Source organism: Podarcis bocagei, assembly GCF_964188305.1.
Source record: "Podarcis bocagei genome assembly, chromosome: 10".
Lineage (NCBI taxonomy): Eukaryota > Metazoa > Chordata > Lepidosauria > Squamata > Lacertidae > Podarcis > Podarcis bocagei.
This window is the reverse complement of record NC_138135.1, coordinates 75,896,663-75,918,666: the sequence shown is the minus strand read 5'-3', so window position 1 is coordinate 75,918,666 and position 22,004 is coordinate 75,896,663. Positions and strand designations below refer to the sequence as shown.

At 42.4% G+C, this 22,004-nt stretch overlaps 1 protein-coding gene across 1 annotated transcript in view; it reads left to right on the top strand.

Moving 5' to 3' along the window:
• The window catches only part of ELAPOR2 (endosome-lysosome associated apoptosis and autophagy regulator family member 2), a 105,803-nt gene that overhangs the window by 36,032 nt on the left and 47,767 nt on the right, over window positions 1-22,004 (top strand). The window contains exons 2-4 of the mRNA XM_081210678.1: window positions 15,006-15,120; window positions 20,356-20,551; window positions 21,509-21,656. Coding sequence (XP_081066804.1) covers window positions 20,388-20,551; window positions 21,509-21,656 — 312 coding nt within the window. The 5' untranslated portion in view covers window positions 15,006-15,120; window positions 20,356-20,387. The remainder of the gene's footprint in view (window positions 1-15,005; window positions 15,121-20,355; window positions 20,552-21,508; window positions 21,657-22,004) is intronic.

Below are 22,004 nucleotides of genomic sequence, written 5' to 3'. Positions count from 1 at the left end.
CCTCAAATTATAACAGGCTGTAAACTTTATATCATTATTCCATGATTGCTCCCATGCCTCTATTGCAATATTATGACCAATATCCATTGCATTCTAGCAGGTTTCTCTTTAATTGGAAGATTTTCTTTATTTTAAACACTTCATTCAGATGTTGATACTGTAACCAAGTTGTTAACCTTCCTTGTAACTCTTCAAACTCTTTTAATTTAATTTCACTACCCTCCTCCTTTAGTAAATCTCTATAGGTCACCCAATTTTCAGTCATATTTTTCTGTTTCACCTCTATGGCTTCTAATGGTGAGAGCCAAAGTGGTGTTTTGTTTTCCAAAAGCTGTTTATATTTATCTCATATTCTATATAGGTTTTTCCTAATTATATGCTTCAAAAAGCATCTGTGTACTTTTGTCTTCCCATACCACGTGCCATATGCGTGCCAACCATAGCTGTTTTTGTGACCTTCTAGGTCTAAAATATATGGATTCCTTAAAGACAACCATTCCTTTAACCAGACATGACAAGACACCTCATAATATATTCTCATGTTCAGCAGAGTATCCTAACAGTATCTAAATTATTTTTCACTGCTGTTTACAGTTCAAATCCTACTTGCATATTAATCTGGTTACTATATTCCTTCAAATATTCTACATAAGCTTTCCACTCCTCCCTAGACACTGACTCCTCCTGATCTTTAATTTTCATTGTTAAACTTCTGTCAATTTGTTTGCCAGTCTTCCTTGGTTGGTATTTCTTTTTTTTTTTTAATGCATTTTTATTGAAGTTATACACAAAAAACAGATATATATGAAAATACAGAGAAAAAATTACAAAGAAAAAAAAGAAAGAAAAAAAACCACACATCCGAAAAAAGAAAGACACACAATCTGAACTTCCCTCCATCCTTTTGATAAGTATCAAATATCTCCTTCCATTACGTATTTGATTTTCAATCTATAGTCTTAAATTCACTCGCTGGTCGTATTGTTCTAACCCCATCAATTCACTTTAAGCATTTATTCCAATATATTTCCAAAATTTACTCCAATTTTTCAGAAATTTCTGTTCATCCTGATCTCTTATTTTACCTGTTAGTTTGTCAAGCTCAGCATAGTTTACCATTCTAATCTGCCAGTCCTTTATGTTGGGGATGGTTTCCACTTTCCAATATTGTGCCAACATAATTCTCGCTGCTGTGGTGGCGTAGAGGAATATCGTCCTATCTTCCTTTTTAATTTCTTTATCCATCATTCCCAACAGGAAGGCTTCAGGCCTCTTGGGAAAGGTATACTTAAATATTTTTTTAAGTTCATTATAAATTAATTCCCAAAAGCCTTTCACCTTTTTACATGTCCACCATAAATGATATAGGTCACCCTCCACCTCGCCACATTTCCAGCATCTCTTATCCTTTAATCTATACATTTTGGCCAATTTCACAGGGGTGTGGTACCATCTATATAGCATCTTCCAGATATTTTCTCTCAATGCCATACATGCTGTGAACTTTATGTTACAATTCCAAACTTCTATCCACCTTTCAAAATCAATGTTATAACCAAAGTCAATTGCCCATTTAATCATTGCCTCCTTCACCTCCTCATCTTTTGTGTACCACTCTAGTAATATATCATAAATTCTGGACAGGGTTTTATTTTTGCCTTCTATTACTTCTATACTAAATTTTGATTTTTTATCATCAAAACCCGCCTTCCTCTTATCCTCTTTTAACAAATCATTCACCTGGTGGTATTGCAGCCAACCAGTGAATAAATTTTTTATTTCTTCATAAGGTCTGAGTTTGGGCCCTTGGTCAGTTTTTCTTAACATTTCTTCATAGGTGGCGTTTATCTCCTCCATATTTATTTTCTTAATCGTTAAGGCCTCTATTGGTGAAATCCACCATGGGGTCTTTCTTTCGAGGAGGTTTTTGTTCCTTTCCCATGCTTGATATAATGGTCCCCTAAAAATATGATCTAAGAAACTCTTGTGAACTTTCACTTTCCCATACCAAAGGTACGAATGCCATCCGTACCAATTATTAAAGCCTTCCAGGTCCAGTAGCTCTCCATTCTCCAGTTTTATCCAATCTTTTACCCAATATATACAAGCCGCTTCATAGTATAAACTTAGGTCCGGGAGAGAAAAACCCCCTCTTTCTTTTTTGTCTATCAAAATTTTCATTTTTATCCGTGGCCTTTTCCCCTGCCAAATATACTTTGCCAAGGCTCTCTGCCACTCTTTACATTGTTTTAGGCCTTTAAGTATGGGGATGGTTTGGAATAAAAATAACATTCTAGGCAGAATGTTCATTTTAACAACAGCTATCCTCCCCAAAAAGGAGAGTTTCATCCTCCCCCAAATTTCCATGTCTTTCTTTATACTCCTCCAGGTGGCATCGTAATTATCCTTGTATAAATTTATGTTCTTAGCTGTAACCCAGATCCCAAGATATTTCACTTTCTTAGCTACCGCAATTTTGGTCTTTCTTTCTAGATCTATCACTTCTTCCTTTGTTAAATTTTTAACTAACATTTTGGTTTTGTTTTTATTTACCTTAAGTCCTGCCACGGCTCCAAATTCGTCAATTTTTTGTAAAGCTTCTTTTACGCTGTTTTTTGGGTCTTCTAAGGTTAGTACAATGTCATCTGCGAAGGCCTTGATTTTGTATTCCCTCTTTCCTACCCTGACTCCTGTGACTTCTGTTGCCCCCCTCAGTCTCTCGTTTAGTATTTCTAATACTGTTATAAACAATAGAGGGGACAGGGGGCAGCCTTGTCTAGTTCCTTTATATATACTAAAATATTCTGTTGTGGTGTTGTTTATTACCAATTTTGCCTTCTGTTCCTTATATATAGCTTCTATGCCTTTTCTAAATTTCTCTCCCATTTCTTTGGTATTTCTTTGTCTTTCCACTTTTTGCTCTTGTTGCTGTCATCACATATAGTAATAAACTGACCAACTTATTGCGTTATTTGCATTTTAAAAAAACTCCAGCGATGGTCTCAACATCTCTGTCAGAATAAAGGAGGAGAGAGTGTTTCCTCTCTGCCTCCAGCCTAATTAGTTAGAAAAGATCACTAGAGCATTTGACCGGGTTATATCCCTCCCCCCATCTCATAATCCTCCTTTTGTTCTTTTCTTAAAGAAGCTTTAGTGTAGTGTTTTTTTTGTACGTTTAATTCCTGTTCACATGTAAATATAGATCACACGCGTGTCTCTAAAGATTATGGAAGCCCCTTTTAGCTGTGGAGATCTTTTAATAGCATTGTATGCTGTTAAGCAGTTAATCAGGTTAAGGGGAAAATGTCTTATCTGCAAGATGAGAAGTGAAGTGTCCTCTCTTCAGAGGGAAGGAGGAAAATTACCTGCTTTCAACCATTTGTTCTACAGTGATTACAAGATAGGCAAGATGAGAGCCATTATGTTGTTCTTAGTGTTTGCACTTGAACAATCATACTTATCTATCTTGTAGAAAAGCTATTTCCTGAGAGTCCATCACACTCTATAGTGCAAAGTGGGGGGGGGACTTGAGGCTCAGGGGCCAAATGTGGCCCTCCATCTTCTCTCTCCAGTCCATGGAGAGCCCATATCCACACCCCCATTTGCTCAGGCCACGCCTCTTGGCAGCCCTCTTTCCATGTGTCCTTGACATCTCTGGCTTGCCAGGTTGGAAGGTGGAGAAATGAGTGTAGAGAAACCTTTGTGTGGCATTGTGAGCTGAGTTCTATACTAAAGTATTGCATGTGCAGACATTTCTAGTTTTTGCCTCTAGTTCCTTGAAGGCTGCCCCTGAGTGAATGTGGACTTTGGATGGAAAGAGGCTTCCCTAGCTCTCCTCTAGCAGGGCCAAGAAGCAACCCAGCCTTAAGGTAAAGGTAAAAAGGTAAAGGGACCCCTGACCATTAGGTCCAGTCACGGACGACTCGGGTTGCGGCGCTCATCTTGCTTTACTGGCCGAGGGAGCAGGTGTACAGCTTCTGGATCATGTGGCCAGCATGACTAAGCCACTTCTGGCGAACCAGAGCAGCGCACAGAAACACCGTTTACCTTCCCGCCGGAGTGGGACCTATTTATCTACTTGCACTTTGATGTGCTTTCGAACTGCTAGGTTGGCAGGCGCTGGGACCGAGAAATGGGAGCTCACCCAGTCGCGGGGATTCGAACCACCGACCTTCTGATCAGCAAGCCCTAGGCTCTGTGGTTTAACCCACAGCGCCACCCGCGTCCTGTAAGGATGTAAAATGGTGTAAATGGCCACTTGCCAAGAAAATCTGACACATTTGACCTATTTTGCTTCAAAAGAGAGAAGACCCCCAAAAGGATTGGGAAAACAGGGCCAGCCCAATACATTTTGGCACCTGAGGCAGACCCCAAAATTGTGGCCCCCCCCCAGGGAAAATGGGGTGAAGAAGATCTACATTAGGAACAAGCGGAAAAGGAAGATTGACATCAACATCTGCTGCCCCAGTGTATCCTGCTGCCTGAGGCAGTCCCTTCCCCATGCCTCATGGATGGACCAGCCCTGTGTAAAAAGGAAGTTGCTGAAAGGCAAAGGCAACAGGGTCAGACCTCTCCAGAATGCTCGGAAGTTGTTTAAAAACACACTATTAGGAGCTCAAAAGGAATGTTGATACCAGGAATCAGAACCAAGATGATGCTTGCATCGTCACTGAGCAGAGTCCAGGAAGCTGGAGGAGGCTTATTCCCTGACAGTGGTGCGTGGAATTACCGGTACATTCTTGTGCAATTCCTGGTGTATCAGTGATGGTATCAGTTATCTGAGCCTGCCTGCATGTTCCACTTGCCACACAACACATACACAAGCTCTAATTGTTGAGAGCTCCTGAAAGGCGCCTCTTCACAGGCAAGGAAAAGTGGAGGAATTTGCCCTGACACCAATACGGCTAGGGAAGGAGAAAGCACAGCTAGCAGGTGGAGCTCAGTATCTGTTTATCTCGCTTAGCTAATCTCTGCTGATCTTCAACTGCCAGAGCAGATTGTGCTGTGCTGAATTTCCAGAAGGCTTGATTTTTGATGCAAAAACGTTTGTCTGCTGTGGGTGGTGCAAAATTCTCAGCTTTCCACTCTTCCAGTATTTCTCCATGTCACTTCACCGGTATTGTTTCCCCTCCTCCTGTGCAGCTTTAGCACTCCCCACCCCACCCCACCCCAAAGGGGTGCCCTTACTGCACGGTGCATTGTGGGTTGTGAAGTGAGCATGATGATGTCATGGTGCTTTGGAGCAAGTCAGACTTTACTGTGTGATGATGTGGCTGAGATGGTGTGGCTCCCATTGCTGTCACTCTGATATTGGGGGGGGGATGCAAGAGGCAATTTGTGCCTGTGGCCCTTGGCCTTCCAGCACTGAGCAGTAAGAAGGTCATCCTGATCCAATGTTAGCCTTGTCCATTATGCATGACCAGTGGGGCAAAATCTTCCATCCTCATATTCCTTTCAGTGGAATATGCATCAGTACCACAGCTATGCTTGCATTTTGTCCCCGCTGGTCAGTGTTGCATAATGTGTAGCCAGGGTCCCCCCCCCCCACAAAAAAGTCAGTACAATAGCATAAAAGCAAAGGGTGTGTGTGTGTGTAGAGACCATGCTTTGGTTTCCTCCGGTCATCAAAATGAATAATGGAAGAAAGTACGAAGTGTCTTTGCCATTGTTGAAGAACCACAAATTGCAACGATTGGAAGGGGAACATTTATAAAACTGTCCTGCTGAGCCAAGTGGTTGTCAGAGGGGGATGGAGCAGATTATCACCATTTATGGCGCAGAAGGAGTGTGCTCGGTGCAGTCACGCAGGGCACCAGAGCAGCAAAAGGGGTGATGCCCCCCTTCATCTTTAGGTGGTCTTATAATGTTAAGATTCGGGGGGACGCAGGTGGCGCTGTGGGTAAAAGCCTCAGCGCCTAGGGCTTGCCGATCGAAAGGTCGGCGGTTCGAATCCCTGCGGCGGGGTGCGCTCCCGTCGTTCGGTCCCAGCGCCTGTCAACCTAGCAGTTCGAAAGCACCCCCGGGTGCAAGTAGATAAATAGGGACCGCTTACAAGCGGGAAGGTAAACGGCGTTTCCGTGTGCGGCTCTGGTTCGCCAGAGCAGCGATGTCACGCTGGCCACGTGACCCGGAAGTGTCTTCGGACAGCGCTGGCCCCCGGCCTCTTGAGTGAGATGGGCGCACAACCCTAGAGTCTGGCAAGACTGGCCCGTACGGGCAGGGATACCTTTATAATGTTAAGATTAGTACAGTTGCTGCAGTTGTATCTGGCCTTCCTTAGGCCTGTGCTTTCCAGATGAAGGAAGATCCTGTTACGTTGTGTGCTTGAGAAATTCTTACAACATTGTTGGACGACACAGATACCTTTTCACTGTCAGAACAGTACAAGGCAGTGCATCGTGGAAGCTATCTGGAAATGAACATCTATCTATTTTTGGCCTTGCTCTCCGTGTTACTGTTAACCTTTTCAGCTGAATCTTACAAATTGATTTTGGTATGCTTCCTGGAATACTTGGAAAAATGTCAGCCTTCCATTAAGAAAATTATGCAGGTTAACTCTTAGTTTGGTTTTCATTAGAAAAAGACCCCTTCAGCTCCTAGCATTACACCTCAGACTCACCGTAGTCTTTGCAAAAATGCAAAAGCTGAGGTTCCGGTCGGTGCCAGCGCTTAATGGCGGTCCTACCTCCGAGCTCCGGAGAAGGACTGCTTCGCAAGTTCGGGTCTTACCCGCTACGGCGAGCGGGGGACCCCTAAAATCCCAGGCGCTGAAGCCTGAGAACAAGGAGACTCGGTGGGCACCTTCGCGCCCCCCGGTACCGTGAAAGAGCCTTTTTAAAGGCTACGGATCGACATCGGGAGAGAGCGCGGTGCTGAGAGTCGCTACCCAGCCTGCGAAGTGAAGCCGCGTCGCCATAAGCGGAGAGCGCCGATTCCTTCCTGAAAAGAAAATTTGGACTGAATTCCCGTGAGTAAGAGCTGGAAAACAATCGGGACCCTTTAAATTTCAGAAATTGGGCTAAAAACGGGGAGATTTAAACAAAGGAAGTCTGCCTCCCCCCGACTGCATGAAAGTGAAAGCAACGGAACTCTAAACTTGCATCCGTTTAGACCTGCTCTTTGATCATATAAACCGGACATTTAGACCCTTGATCTCCCCTCTAGCAAGCAGGGCAGAGGGGAGGTGAATTTGACTAACAACTGCATGATTTATTTGGAGGAAAAAACCTCTGCTATCTCATCTATTTGAAAGCTTGAAACGGTCTGCCTTTTTAGTACACTGATCTGACTTTTCCCTGTGAAGTGACACTTCGATACAAAGTTTCCACAGTGCCTGACTTTTGTATATTATAAGAAGAAACAGTATAAACAGTATACTGGGCAACTGTGGCAATTGGAAGTTATAAGACTTTAGCAACATTGACTTTGACTGTGTTAATCTCCTTTCTTTTTACATCTTGGACTGTCTCCTTTGTTCTTGTATTTGGAAACTTCCTTCTATGGCCATTTTGATTTGCTCCCTCTAGAGGATAAAGTAAAGTCCGGCACGGCCTAAGACAGTGGAATTTTCCAAGGGAGAATAAATCCCGTGGGAATTGACCTTGACATGAGTGGACCACAAGAAGAGATAGTTACAAGAGCCAAGATCAAGCAACAACAACAACAACAACAGTTGCAGCTGCAACAAGCAAAGAAAAGAGGCTCAATCTCAGGCGCAACAGCCGGATTAGTTGGAACAACAGGACAAGACAAAGGAGCAGCCGCTTCTATGGAAGCTGTGACAGAAGCCTTGCTTAAGATAAACCAGACTCTGGAGTCTCTGACAAAACAGACTTCAGAGAACACACAAAAATTAACAGAAATATCTACAAGATTAAACCAGAATACAGAATCTATAAACAAACTGGTCGAGGAAAACGCCACCACGCGTCAAATTGCCGAAGAGGCCAAAGCCACTGCTGGAGAGACGCAGGAGAAATTAGAGCCACTTGCCAAGAAGGTCTATGAGCATGATGCAACTTTGGCCTTGTGGGAGTTACAGAGGAAAGAGAGGAACTTAAAATTAAGACTGATTCCGGAGAATGAAAAAGACAACCTTGTGGAATATTTGACACGGGAGTTTGCGGATTGCTGGGACCTTGAGGAAGACGAATTCAAAATCACAACTGCCTTTAGACTGGGTAAAAAGCAAGATAGAAAGACACCGAGAGATTGTCTGATCACACTCAGATCTAAGGAGGAAAGAGATAAAATTTTAGGACTACACTTTGAAAAGGCCTTGCAAATTGGAAATTCAGCTGTACAGATCTTTAAAGACATACCAAAATACATTTTGGATTTAAGAAACTTCTACAAGGACTTGGTTCTTTTGTTAAAGAAAAATTCTATCCGCTTCAGGTGGGAGTTCCCACAAGGACTGTCATTCGACTACAAGGCAAAGAAAGTGAAAATAAAGACAATTCAAGATAAAGACAAATTTCTGGCAAGATACCAGGAGGACCTACAGAAGGGGACTGTGGACGTACTTGCAGAACAGAGGAGAGCACTGGATATCCTGAATCTCTCGTTTGGACAAAAACCACCACCATCAGAAGAAGAGCAACAACTTGGAGCTGTTGGAGGAGTCTTAAGAAAATAACAAGATGGCTTTGCAATTCCTTAGTTGGAATTGTAATGGACTGAATGGGCCTTTGAAGAGAAGACAAGTATTTCATATTTTGAACAGAGAACAACTGGACTTGATATGTTTACAAGAAACTCACATAACCAGAGCCCACAGGAGATTACTCACAAATAAAAGGCTAGGACAAGAATTTATTTCATCAGACAAAGTTAAGAAGAGAGGAGTGGTAATATATGTGAAGGAGAAATGGACTCCAAAAATGATATTCAAAGATGAACAAGGAAGATATCTGGCTGTGGAGATACAAGTACAAGGAGAAAAATTTCTAGTTGTTGGAATTTATGCACCAAATGAAGGCAAATCTGACTTCTTTAAGAGACTTCATGAAACTTTGACGGACTATCTGGATTACAATATGATAATCATGGGAGACATGAATGGCGTGGTCTCCACTAATATGGACAAGGCACAAAGACTAACAGTCACTAAAGAAGGGAGACTCCCTAAGACTTTTTTCGAAATGACAGAAAACATGGACTTGATAGACATTTGGAGAACAAGGAACCCTCTGGAGAGAGAGGGAACCTTTTTCTCCCAAGCAATGATGACCTGGACCAGAATTGACCAAATCTGGGTTACTAGTGGACTGGCTCCAAAGATTAAGAAAGTGGAAATCTGCCCAAAAACTTGCTCCGACCATAACGCCGTGAAGATGGAGATGAAACCCACAATAACTGGTCAATTTAGATGGAGAATGAATGACACCCTCTTTCGAGATAAGGAGATTCTCACGAAGGCCCAAAAGACCCTAAAAGACTATTTTGAAATAAATTTGAGGACCGACGTGGAGAAAAGAGTGATCTGGGACGCAAGTAAAGCGGTTATGAGAGGATTTTTGATTCAACAAAATTCAATAAAGAGGAAAAAACAAAATGAGAAAAAAGAGAAGATCTTGGAAATGATAAAGGAAGGAGAGAGGAAATTAAGAACAAAACCAAAGTCTCAGGACATTTTAAGAGAGATCAAGTTATATCAAACTCAATATATGGAATTGATGAACCAAGAGATTGAATGGAAGATAAAGCAAATGAAGCAAAAGACTTTTGAATCAGCAAATAAATGTGGCAAACTTTTGGCATGGCAATTGAAGAAAAGGCAGAAACTAAATACAGTTACAAGCCTAGAGGTGGATGGAAAGAACATATCTAAACCCAATGAAATTAGAAATTGCTTTTTAAGTTATTTCAAAAAACTCTACACCCAAGGCCCGCAAAATGAAGAAGATATAGACAAATTCCTTGGAAGATATGGATTACAAAATATCTCTCAGCAAAGTAAGATGGACTTGAACCAGAGAATCTCAGAACAAGAGATAGAGGCTGCCATTCAGAATATGCAATTGGGCAAATCTCCGGGACCAGATGGACTGACTTCTAGATACTACAAATCGCTGAAGGAATGGCTGATTCAACCATTAAGAGAAGTTTGTAATGAGATTCTTGAGGGAAAAAGGGCACCTGAATCGTGGAAAGAGGCATATATTTCACTCATACCAAAGTCAGAGACTGAAAAGACCCAACTCAAGAACTACCGCCCAATATCACTCCTTAATGTGGATTACAAAATTTTTGCAGACATTTTGGCAAAAAGATTTAAAAGAGTTTTGATGGAGAAGATTCATAAAGACCAAGCAGGCTTTCTCCCTAAAAGACACCTAGCAGACAATGTAAGGAATGTAATAGACATCTTGGAAAAGCTGGAGGTGAATATAAACACTAAAGCAGTATTGATCTTTGTGGATGCGGAGAAAGCCTTTGATAACATCTCTTGGAGTTTTATGAGGAAGAATCTTCATGGGATGGGGGTAGGCCAGGGTTTTGAGAATGGTATGGCTGCAATATACTCTGAACAAAAAGCTAAACTGATTGTAAATAATGTTGTGACTGAGGAACTTAAGATAGAAAAAGGAACACGACAGGGGTGCCCAATTTCCCCATTACTTTTCATCTCGGTTCTGGAGGTGTTGCTGAATATGATAAGAAATGACCAGCAGGTCAAAGGTGTGCAGGTCGGAGCTAAACATTATAAGTTAAGAGCGTATGCAGATGACCTAGTATTGACTTTGCAAGAGCCAAACACTAGTACGAAAAGGGTCTTAGAAATAATACAACAATTTGGCCAGGTAGCTGGATTTAAGTTGAATAAGCAAAAAACTAAAGTTTTAGGGAAAAACCTAACAGATATGGAAAAGGAGAAATTCCAGGAGGAAACAGGTTTGACAGTGGTCAAGAAGGTGAAATACCTAGGGGTTTATTTAACACCTAAGAATGTCAATTTGTATAAGGACAATTATGAAAAATGTTGGTCAGAAATTAAAAAAGATTTAGAAATATGGTCAAATCTGAAACTGTCAATGCTAGGCCGAATTGCAGTAATTAAAATGAATGTATTGCCTAGAATGTTATTTTTGTTTCAGACCTTGCAGATTCTTGACAAGATGGAATGTTTTAAGAGGTGGCACAAAGACATTTCGAAATTTGTCTGGCAGGGCAAAAAGCCCCGAATTAAATTCAAAATACTGACTGACGCTAAAGAAAGAGGGGGTTTTGCCCTGCCGGACCTAAAATTGTACTATGAGGCAGCAGCTTTTTGCTGGCTGAAAGAATGGATGCTCCTCGAGAACACGGACATCTTGGATCTGGAAGGTTTCAATAATGCTTTTGGTTGGCATGCATATCTTTGGTATGACAAAGTTAACAGTACTTTTAAAAATCACATTGTTAGAAAAGCATTATTTAATGTTTGGATAAGATATAAAGACCTATTGGAAAATAAAACCCCTAGATGGGTGTCACCAGTGGAGGCTAAAGCAGTGAAGAAACTCAATATGGAGGTCGGATGGCCGAAGTATTGGGAAATCTTAGAACAGGATGGAGACAAGTTTAAACTACAAAGTCAGGAGAAATTGAAGCACAAAGTAGAAAATTGGTTTCAATATCGCCAAATAATGGAATTTTTTAAACAGGATAGGAAAATCGGTTTCCAGGTGGAGAAATCAAAACTAGAGACCGAATTGTTAGAACCCAATACTAAGAATTTATCTAGAATGTATAACTTGCTGTTGAAATGGAACACACAGGATGAAACAGTTAAATCGGCTATGATTAAGTGGGCGCAGGATGTTGGACACAACATTATGTCAGATGACTGGGAATGGTTATGGAACACCGGTATCAAATTTACGGCATGTAATGCCTTAAAGGAAAACATTATGAAAATGGTTTACAGGTGGTACATGACCCCAGTCAAACTGGCAAAAATCTACCATTTGCCCGATAATAAATGTTGGAAGTGTAAAGAGACTGAAGGTACTTTCTACCACCTTTGGTGGACATGCCCGAAGATAAAGGCCTTCTGGGAAATGATCTATAATGAAATGAAAAAGGTACTTAAATGTACATTTCCTAAAAAACCAGAGGCCTTTCTCTTGGGCATTGTCGGCCAATTGGTGACAAAGAAAGATAGAAATTTCTTTATGTATGCCACAACAGCAGCAAGAATACTCATCGCAAAGTATTGGAAGACACAAGATTTACCTACTCTGGAAGAATGGCAGATGAAAGTGATGGACTATATGACATCGGCTGAGATGACAGGCAGAATCCGTGACCAACGAAAAGAGACGGTGGAAGAAGAATGGAAAAAATTTAAAAGCTATCTTAAGGACTACTATAAACTGAATGAATGTTAAAATGTTGTGGTTGCCAGAAGCAATAGGGTACAGGGATACAAGGTTAGACAATAAAAGAGGACTAAGATGACAGAGATTAGAAAGTAACAATTGGGAGTTGCTAGTTCAAATATGGACATTGGGATGCAGAGAGGGGGGGTATGGGGAAGTCCAAGAAAAGAGGTTTATGAAAATATCTTTGAAACTATTCGTGTATGTTTGTCATTTTTTGTGTTTGTTTGTTTTTCTTAAAAATGTTGTAAAACCAATAAAAATTTATTAAAAATAAAATAAAAAAAAATGCAAAAGCTGAGAGGAAAGGCCGGCAGGTTGCAACCTAGATTTGCCTTCTGCCTTGCTACTGAAGGGGGAAAGGAGGCAAGCACAGCTTTCCCTGCTGGTCCCTTTACTGTTATCTATAGACATCTTCCCTTCTATTCCCCAACTCCAACTCTCACATCATGAATCAATGTCATTTTCTTCCTCGGTTGGAGAAGAACCCCCCCCCCCCACTAAATAGGCATTGTAAACCCTTCTGGAAGCATCCATGTTTATCATAAGAAACAATGTGTCGATATTTCTCACTCTCTGCAATGGAAAGTCTGTTCAATAGCATATTGGATTCATTTTACATGGCATTTCATATTGTTTCATCAACTGAGATGATCACATCCCTCTGGGGGTGTCTAAGAAGGGGCTCTTCCCAGCAAAGCTAGAAACAAGACGGAGAGGACAACTCACTATTTTTGTTTGTGAGCTTTCAGATTCCCTTTTTGTTACATCTAACATGTGATGTGTTAGCTACCAACTGCACTTTGTGTTTCTAAGGGGTGTTTATTTAGTGAATTTAATGCAAAAGGACATTATCACTATAGTGGAGGTTTTTGGTTTTTTATTTAAATTCCCCGTGAGGCTTGTACGAAGTCAGGCACATTGTGCTGCTGCAGAAAGAATTGCACTGGCTGCCCACCAGGCGCTGGGTGAGCCTCAAGGGCTGGCATTGGTGTACAAAGCCCTGTATAGCTTGCAACCAGGATCCCTACAAGTTGCCTCTTTCCTTACATCCTCAGCCAATCACTGTTCTGCAGGAGAGGCATCTTGCAGAGACCGTCCTGTCAGGAGCAGGGCTGGAAGAATACGTCAATTTCAGTTCTTTCGGTTTTTCATTTCTCTAATTTTGAATTCAGTTCTCCAAATATATGTAGCAATTTTATTTTTAATTTATTAAAAAAATTAAAATCCTAGTGAGAATTATTTAGCATTTTAGTGCAAATTTCTCCTAATAAACACATTTTTGTGGGCAGTTTTGACTAATGGACACATTTTTACAGGGAATTTCTCAACATATAATGTATTTTTGCATGTTATTTTCATTTGTTATGCCCACTTTCTCCTAATATTTGCACTTTTGTAAAGATCATTTGGTTGGAGAACTGCATTGCAAAAGTTTGGATAAGTGGAAATGTCTATAGGGTTGCCATACTGTTTTGGAAGGTGGAAATTTGCTAGCATTTAAAGCAGGATCTAACTGAATCAAATTCATCCCCACCCCTAATCCAGAAGTCCATTCCACACCCCAGTGGAGTAGGCTGTATGGTGAGACCCTTCTAGTTCCTGGATCCAGGAAGGATTCAGATTCCTGGAGCAGTCAGGCTAGCTTCCTGCTGAGGTAACGGGTCACTAGGGTAACAAAGGAAGTGGCTTGGTGCCAGAGAACAAATTGGTGGGGCTGCCTCCCTTCACTTTCTGGTAGTGAGAAAGACAAAGAGTTGAGTTGAGTGAGCTGGAAGCTGGAGGCAAGGCTGCAGGCTGGGAAGCCAGGGAGTCAGGGCCATGCCTGGTTTTTGCTGGAATCTCAGGCTGTGGCTCTGGGAGAAGCAAGACCCTCTTGGGGTGTGAATGCTGTGAGCCCCTCTCTCACCTCTCACACCGTGTGTGTTTATTCTATTGTAGATAGCTTTGGAAGTGATTTATAAATGAAATAATAATAATAGGCCAGTCAACAACAATATGGCAATGCCTATTGATCAATGGTGATCAGTGCTGATGTTTTCCTTTCACATGTGACATTCGGGGCAAATGTCCCCCATTTCTCTCCTAAGAAATGGTGTGCCTGATAGATATGGATTTGGCTCATCAGCATCTTTATGGCCACTTCTCTTGAAAGAGAGCTCTGCAGAATCATAGACTCATAGAATTGCAGAGTTGGAAGAGTCATGTAGTCACAGCCCTGCCCTGCAGGAATCACAGCTCACATTTATGAGCCACTTTGCGTATTTGTGCTCAGTCCTTTGAATGGCATTCCTGCCCATGAGCATTTTGTCTCACAAGCCCTGCCCCTTCCTCTGGCTGGATGTTGGCAGCCTCATTTCCAGAAGGCGAAGCCCACACTCTCAGAGTTGACGCATTTGTTGCCAGTTAGAGGAAATTTGGGCCCAAGTCTCGTTTTCTATGCATTTTCATTTAAGTCCTGATACTTTGTGACCCTTGTGCATTTTGTCACATCCGTGTCCGCCCAGACACTGGCAGTTCAATATTTCGTATATTAATGTGTTTCCTCCCCTTTGATGTTCTACTGATGCATTGGGATGAAATAGAAATGTAAATATATCATAACTGAAGCATTATCATTGTTATTATTATTGCTTGCAGACAGAGTACCACTTTGAATACACGGAGTGTGATAGCAGTGGGTCCAGATGGAGAGTTGCGGTCCCAAACGTGGAATGTTCTGGTTTACCTGATCCTGTCAAAGGGAAGGAATGCAGTATGTATTGATGCTTTCTTGTTACAAATCTCATGTAAAGCTTGCCATTTCTAGGTTTGTTTTTTGTTGCTTACATAATCAAGCACGACTTAGGATGTGATCAAATGCCCATTTATTTGGGAGCAAACCTCACTGAGCTTAGTGGGCCTGCCTTCTAAGGAAACACATGTAGGGATATTCTGTAGATACATTTGAAAAATCAAGTTGATATCTAGAGGGGTTTGCTGCTTCTTACTCTTTGAATATACTTACTCTGTGGGTTATTCTTAGGTTTTTGCTATTCTTAAAACCAGCCCCTTTCTCTAAAATTTTATTCTCTGACAGTGACAGCCTCCTCTCACATGTTTATAATTAAATGAACCCTAGTCCGCAGGTGTTTTCTCGCACAAGATTAAAAACTTAATTTTTAAAATTAGTTTGTTAATGCAAGTATAAAGCTAATATTTGCCAGAACGATGCTGTTTTATTTTGCCAGCCTTGAAGCATTGGTTAAAAGGTGGGTTGCACATGTTAAAATAAATGAGCATGGCTACGATTGAAAGAGTGAGAGAGGTTGGCGTGAGGTGGCCGGGAGCTGGGCATGGGGCGGATGCACTGACAGAGCCCATCTGGTGTTGATGACAGTGTTTGCACCACATCGGTCCCCCCCCTCCCCTCAAGGTCAGGTGAATGCCACCCCCATCCCCCCCCCCCGCTGCCATCAACTGCTGCTCCTCAGACAGATGTATCTGGACTCCCCCCCCCCATGGGGGGAAGGTGCATTTTGAGTGGGAAACGTCCACCTCCTCCAGATGCTCCTCTCTTCAAAACCACCTCATGGGGTGAATATTTATTTCAGAAGACCTGGCAGTGCTCACATTCATGCGTAGGACTAGAGCCAAAGCCAGAGCTGATCTTGCTCTGAATGGTTAACAGTCCGGCTGCTGCAGCTCCCAAGCTCTGCTGGCTCTGTGACTAAGCAAACGCACCCCCCTTTCTGTCAGGTCTTGAATGCGCCAGCAACCAGCTTAACAACAAAAGGTTTTCTGCTCTTGTTTGCGTCTGACCTTGGTGGGTTTTTTAAAGTACATTTCTGGGACACGCTGAGGAGCCTAATGGCTGTTTTATCTTGAGAGGATAATGAGCACAATAGCCCAGGATGTACAAGCGATGGGGAGCCGGTGGGCGGAATAGGAGCAAGAGCCCTGGCTTCCTGGGGGAGGAGCTAAGGTCTCCTTTGAAGGAGGGGGTGGACCCGCCAAAGAAAGGACTGGGCTTTCTCTTGCCACAGGTGTATTGCAACGCAGGGATGAGAAAAGGTATTGAAATATTGGAGAGCCAGAGAGCAGGAGATGTCAGTGTTGGGTTCTTGCTGCTCCTTTGACTTCCTGGCACCAGGATCACACGGTAGTTCAGTCTCTCTCCAGTCTGTGCCAGTTTCACTGTTCATAAATCCCTTAAGTTCACAACATAAAAATACTAAAAAAAAGAACACAAAATACGGTACATAAAAAAGCAATACACATTTAAAATACACATTGCTTAAGAAGCCAAAGGCCTGGTTATAGAGAAACATTTTTGCCTGGCACTTAAAAATATGCAATGAAGGCACCTGGCAAGCCTCCCTGGGAAGAGGATCCCACAGACAGGGAGCCACCACAGAAAAGGCCTCGTCTTGCCACCCTCTGGGCCTCATATAGAGGAGGCACACAGAGAAGGACCTCAGAGTCTGGGACATTTTATATGGAGAGTGGTGGTCCTGGAGGTATTGCGGTCCTGAGCCATTTACAACTTTATAGGTCAAAACCAGCACTTTAATTTGGGCCTGGAAACCGATTGGCAGCCAGTGGAGTTGGGCCAAGATTGGTGTATTATGCTCAAACCATCTTGCCATGATGAACAACCTGGCTGCCAAGTTCTGCACCAGCTAAAGTTTCCAAACCGTCTTCAGAGGCAGCCCCAGGTATAATGAGTTGCAGTAGTCTAACCTAGAGGTTACCAGAGCATAGACAACAGAAGTTAGGCTGTCCCTCCTAAGACAGGAGCACACCAGCCAAAGCTGATGGAAAGCATCACCTGAGCAGTCATCTAACCTTATACAGTTACCATGAGATGCACAGTAGGACTTTTAATCCCATGGTAAGTTTACTTAGGAACCTTTTTTGAGGATGTAGACTTTGTTGTAGAGTTGGTCGGGACCACCAGAGTCACCTAGTCCAGCCCCCTGCAAGGCAGGAATATTTTGCCCAACGTGGAGCTCAAGACTACAACCCTGAGATTAGGAGTCTCAGTCCAAGTCCACAACCTCCGTCTTCATTTCAACGTGAGCTGTTTTGGAGCCTGGACTATTTTAGCAGCACCCTTTTAAAATTAAGATTGAATTGAGGCTCAGAGTGTAGGCAGTTTTAATATATGGGGTGAAATAAGCATGAATTCAGGGTCTATTAAGAAGCTCCATATAAATGATTCAGATCTGGCATGCTGAATCAGGAAAAGGAAATTATAGGTTATAGTATTCATATGAACATTTTGAGTTTAATTTTTCCAGTTTAATTCTTTATTCTTTATTGCTTCATGATATTCCTTGGTGTCTTCATTCAGTGGTACTATATTGACTTTAACCAGATAAATTCTATGATGCTATGCAAAAAAACTCCACAACACGCCCCCCCCCAAAAAAAACCCCATGGAATTTGGTATGAGGAAAATAAGTATCCTGAGAATATTTATTTATTTTAAAAGTTTCTAACCCTTATAATTGGGGCAATAGGCTTGAATGAGGAATGTCTTGTGAATTGATCCCAAATGATTCAAGGTCAGGGGTGTTCGCTACCCCATGAGTGGAAGCAGCATAAATATTGACACTTGCCCAGGACATTTCTACAGGTTGCAGAATTTGGGTTCCTCAAGTGCAAAATGGTTGATTGATAGCAAGCAAGCAAGCAAGCAAGCAAGCAAGCAAGCAAGCAAAGAAGCAAGAAAACAAACAAACAAACAAACAAACAAACAAACAAACTGTAATGGGTATGGGGTTGCTCGTGCATAAGTTGCCGCCTCTCCTGGCTATGTTGCCTTGTTAAACCTTTCTGTCTGGACAGTCCTTCAATTCGTGGCTGCCTCAGTCGCTAGCAGAATCCGTCAGTGGGCGTTTCTTAAACCTCTTCCAACATAAAAGTTGTTTGACTCCCAGTCTCCTCCTCCTCTCTCTGCGTGGAAGTCTTCTGCGCAGGGAGGGCGTGGGTAGCGGAGGACCCGTGCTCTCCCCGCTGGTGTCCAGTGAAGAGTCCTGGAGCCCTCTCGCCGATTCCCCCATCTGCCCCCCTTTATCCCTGGTGTAACGTTGATTTGCTTCCCCCTCTGCTGAACTGCTCTCTCCCTGCTTGGCCCTTCTCCAGCATCATTTGAGAGCCTTCCCTCCGACTCAGGCTCCGATGTCAGTTCCCTGACACAAACAAACAAACAAACAAACAAACAAACAAACAAACACACGGGCAACGGAAGAGCCACAGCTTTTAACGCAGGAATTTTCAAAATGTGTTCTTCTGGGGAACTTTGGAGCTCTTTGGAAGGTTTTGGGATTTTCTCAAGGAGAACATTAATAAGGACAGGGAAACTGCCACCAAAGGCAGCTTGGTTGTAACTTGGCAACACAGAGTTTCAGAAATTGATGTTAAAACTGTGGTGGCAGGGGACTGTTACTATGATTATTTCATGATTATGCTGTTTGTTATGTTTTTATTATTGTGCTCCATAAAATGTGCCCTTAATGTTGTACACTGCCCTGGGATCTTTTGATAAAGGACGGTAGATACATTGAACGAATAAGCTAATAACAATTGTATTGGGCTCAACAGGCCTGGCCAGCCCTCTCCCCCAACTGAGCTACAGTGTGCAGAGGGACCTCGGTGGGCATGTCAGCATGGAAAGAGGTCTCTGGTGATAGACAAATTACCAGCTGAAACACAAATCAAGTTGCACAGATTGTCCCGGATGTCAAAAGAGATTCATTTTGCCATTAGCCATGCTCAGCCTCAGATTGAACCAGGCAAGCAGCTGGCTTCCTCCAAGCTACTTCTGCTCATGGACATATGCATTGTGACGTGAAAAGAGCATTCTCCTGTGAAACGTGGAAATAGTTGGCCATTTGATAAAGAGACTGTAATGAAGCAGCAATGAAGGCTCCTGTAGCAGTGACGAGCCCTGAGGACTTAATGCTGGTCTAGGCTCTCCTCTATGACATGTTCATTAGGATGTTCATGTGAACATAGTGTTCATCTGATGGAGGGGATGACCTGCACAACCGCATAGGTCACAGGGATCAATCACCTGCAGATCAAGGATGACTAGCTGCATAGAATGGGGCAGGCATCCTTTACTGCATGTGCGGCAAACCTGAAAGTCAGGTTTGGTTGGAATGTGCCTGTAAATTGCATTCTTGTAGTTCCTTGCTAGCAGGTTCTTCAGAGATTAGATGGGCATCGGGAAGAATGGCTGGCCAACACGTTGCACAAGACAGCCTCCGGGGATGCGGGATGCTTTTAGATTCGAAAGACAACCAAACATGTTGACTGCAGAGCTTGCCTTCTCCTGGGCGTCTCTGGCATTTTGACATGGTGTAATTTGCGACTAGCAGATTCTGGTCATTCATGAAAAACGAATTGGTATTTAGCTGCAAAATTAAAAGACCTTTTGGTTAAAAGGTGTGAGTGCACATTTGTTCTAGGTGAATGGTGAAACTAAGTATCTTTGCTGCAAGTTGTCAGAAGTTGCGTTAATAAATTTTATAGTCTGCACTATTCAAAGGGCTGAAGGGAACAATTTGAAGCAACCATTTTATACAAAGAAATTAATCTGTATGGGGTGTGTGGACTGCCGTGAACATTCAATTCTGTTATTTTTATTATTAAAAGGTGTAGATTCTTCATCAATGTTTAAGCTGTCCTCATTGTGAGATCAATGAAAATAATTTGCTAGGTGTGTCAATGGTACTATGTAGATGACCCAAATATTGTGTGCTGTCCATGTTGAATAAGGTATTGGTTTACAGAAATAAAATTCTTACGATTGAGATTTGTTTTCAGATCGGTGCTGTGGTAAACACAACTTGCCTGTAACGGATACCAGATCTGAGAAACAGGTGCCAATCAAATTTGTGATTTTCTACGTTTGAGGGTTGCTGAATGCTTGTTGAGAAGAGAGCTTGCAATGGACCAATTGCTTGTGCCCTTAATCAGCTGTGCATGTTTTCCTTCTCAGCTTTCTCATGTGCTTCTGGGGAATACTTAGAAATGAAGAACCAGGTGTGCAGTAAATGTGCCGAAGGAACCTACTCCTTGGGAAGTGGGATCAAATTTGATGAATGGGACGAGCTGCCTGCAGGATTCACAAATGTAGCCACTTACATGGACACAGCCATGGGCTCAGCAGAGAGCAAAGCAGACAGCTGTGGCAAGTAAGGACCTGGGGGGGGGGGCTGTGTGCACACAGAGGCTTGGAGAAACCATTATAAATGAGGTGCAATGGTGCCTCTGATTTTAAATTTTCCCTTCTCTAGTATATTTATATTCATAGGAATGTTGGAAGCCGCCTTGTACAGAGTCAGGCCATTAGTCCACCCAGTTCAGTATTGTCTACACTGATTGGCGGCAGCTCCACATGGTTTCGGGCTGGGAGATGCTGGGGACTGAGCCTGGCACCCTTTGCATGAGAAATAGGCACTCTACCACTCCACGGCCGTTGCCCACTCTTCCTAAGTTCAGAGTGGCTTGCATGGTCTTCTAGCACTGACCAGGTCCAGACACTCTGAGCTGGAATGAGGCAGCAGAACCAGTGGCTCTCATGCAATTTACGGGGTCTCAACTCATTGACTGAAATGGTAACAATGCACAAAGGGCCCGGTGCTCAGAAATGTATGTAGTGGTCTTCCTTCAAGGAGTTGACACCACCACTTGGACCTCAGAAGTAGCTGTGAGAAGCAATTTAATATTATTTTTGTAGGTCCAAGACTGCCAAGCTGATCAACAAGGAAGGGGAAATTTTCAAAAGGAATCCACTGCATCTTGGAGAAATGGTCTCCTGATAGAATGTTAGTTGCAAAATGTCTTTTATTTCTAGAAAGCTTGAAAAGCAATTGAATAACATTCTATTGTCCTCCTAATGTATCAGTGAATGCTTCCCTGTCATCGCTGTAAAGGAATTATAGCTAACACAAATCAGCTGCAAAATTTAATATTTTCTAGACAAAGAGAAGTGATGGATGAGAAGCTCTTTTATATTCTTGTCTTTATTTTCCCAGGATTTTTACTGCAGCAGATCATTAAGTAGCATTTGGGTTAAATATGGCTGATAGATGAATATTTATGGTGCCTATATTGTAAAACAATTCTTGTTTCTGCTCATGTTTGCTCAGATCGTCATGGACTCCTCGTGGGAATTACATTGAGTCAAACAGGGATGACTGCACCGTCTCCTTGATCTACACGGTGCACCTGAAGAAGTCGGGTTCCGTCATCTTTGAATACCAGTATATTGACAACAACATCTTCTTTGAGTTTTTTGTAAGGGGGATTTGTGCACTAAATCTACACTAAGGCTAAACTGCAGAGGCAGTCTTCTGAAAAGAACTCTCGCAGCTTATTTTTGAGGCAGTTTATTGGCATCCTGAGTGTCTTTGCCTCTATGAGGCTTATCGAAATGTGAATCTGCCTTATACTGAGACAGACCACTGATTTTATTTAGCACACTGCTGATTCACAGCTGCCCCCGGAATATGCTTTGCATAGACTCATAGAATCGTAGAGTTGGAAGGGACTCCAAGGGTCATCTAGTTCAAGGCAGTAATCTCAACTAAAGCATCCATGACAGATATTATTATTATTATTATTTATTATTATTATTATTAGTAT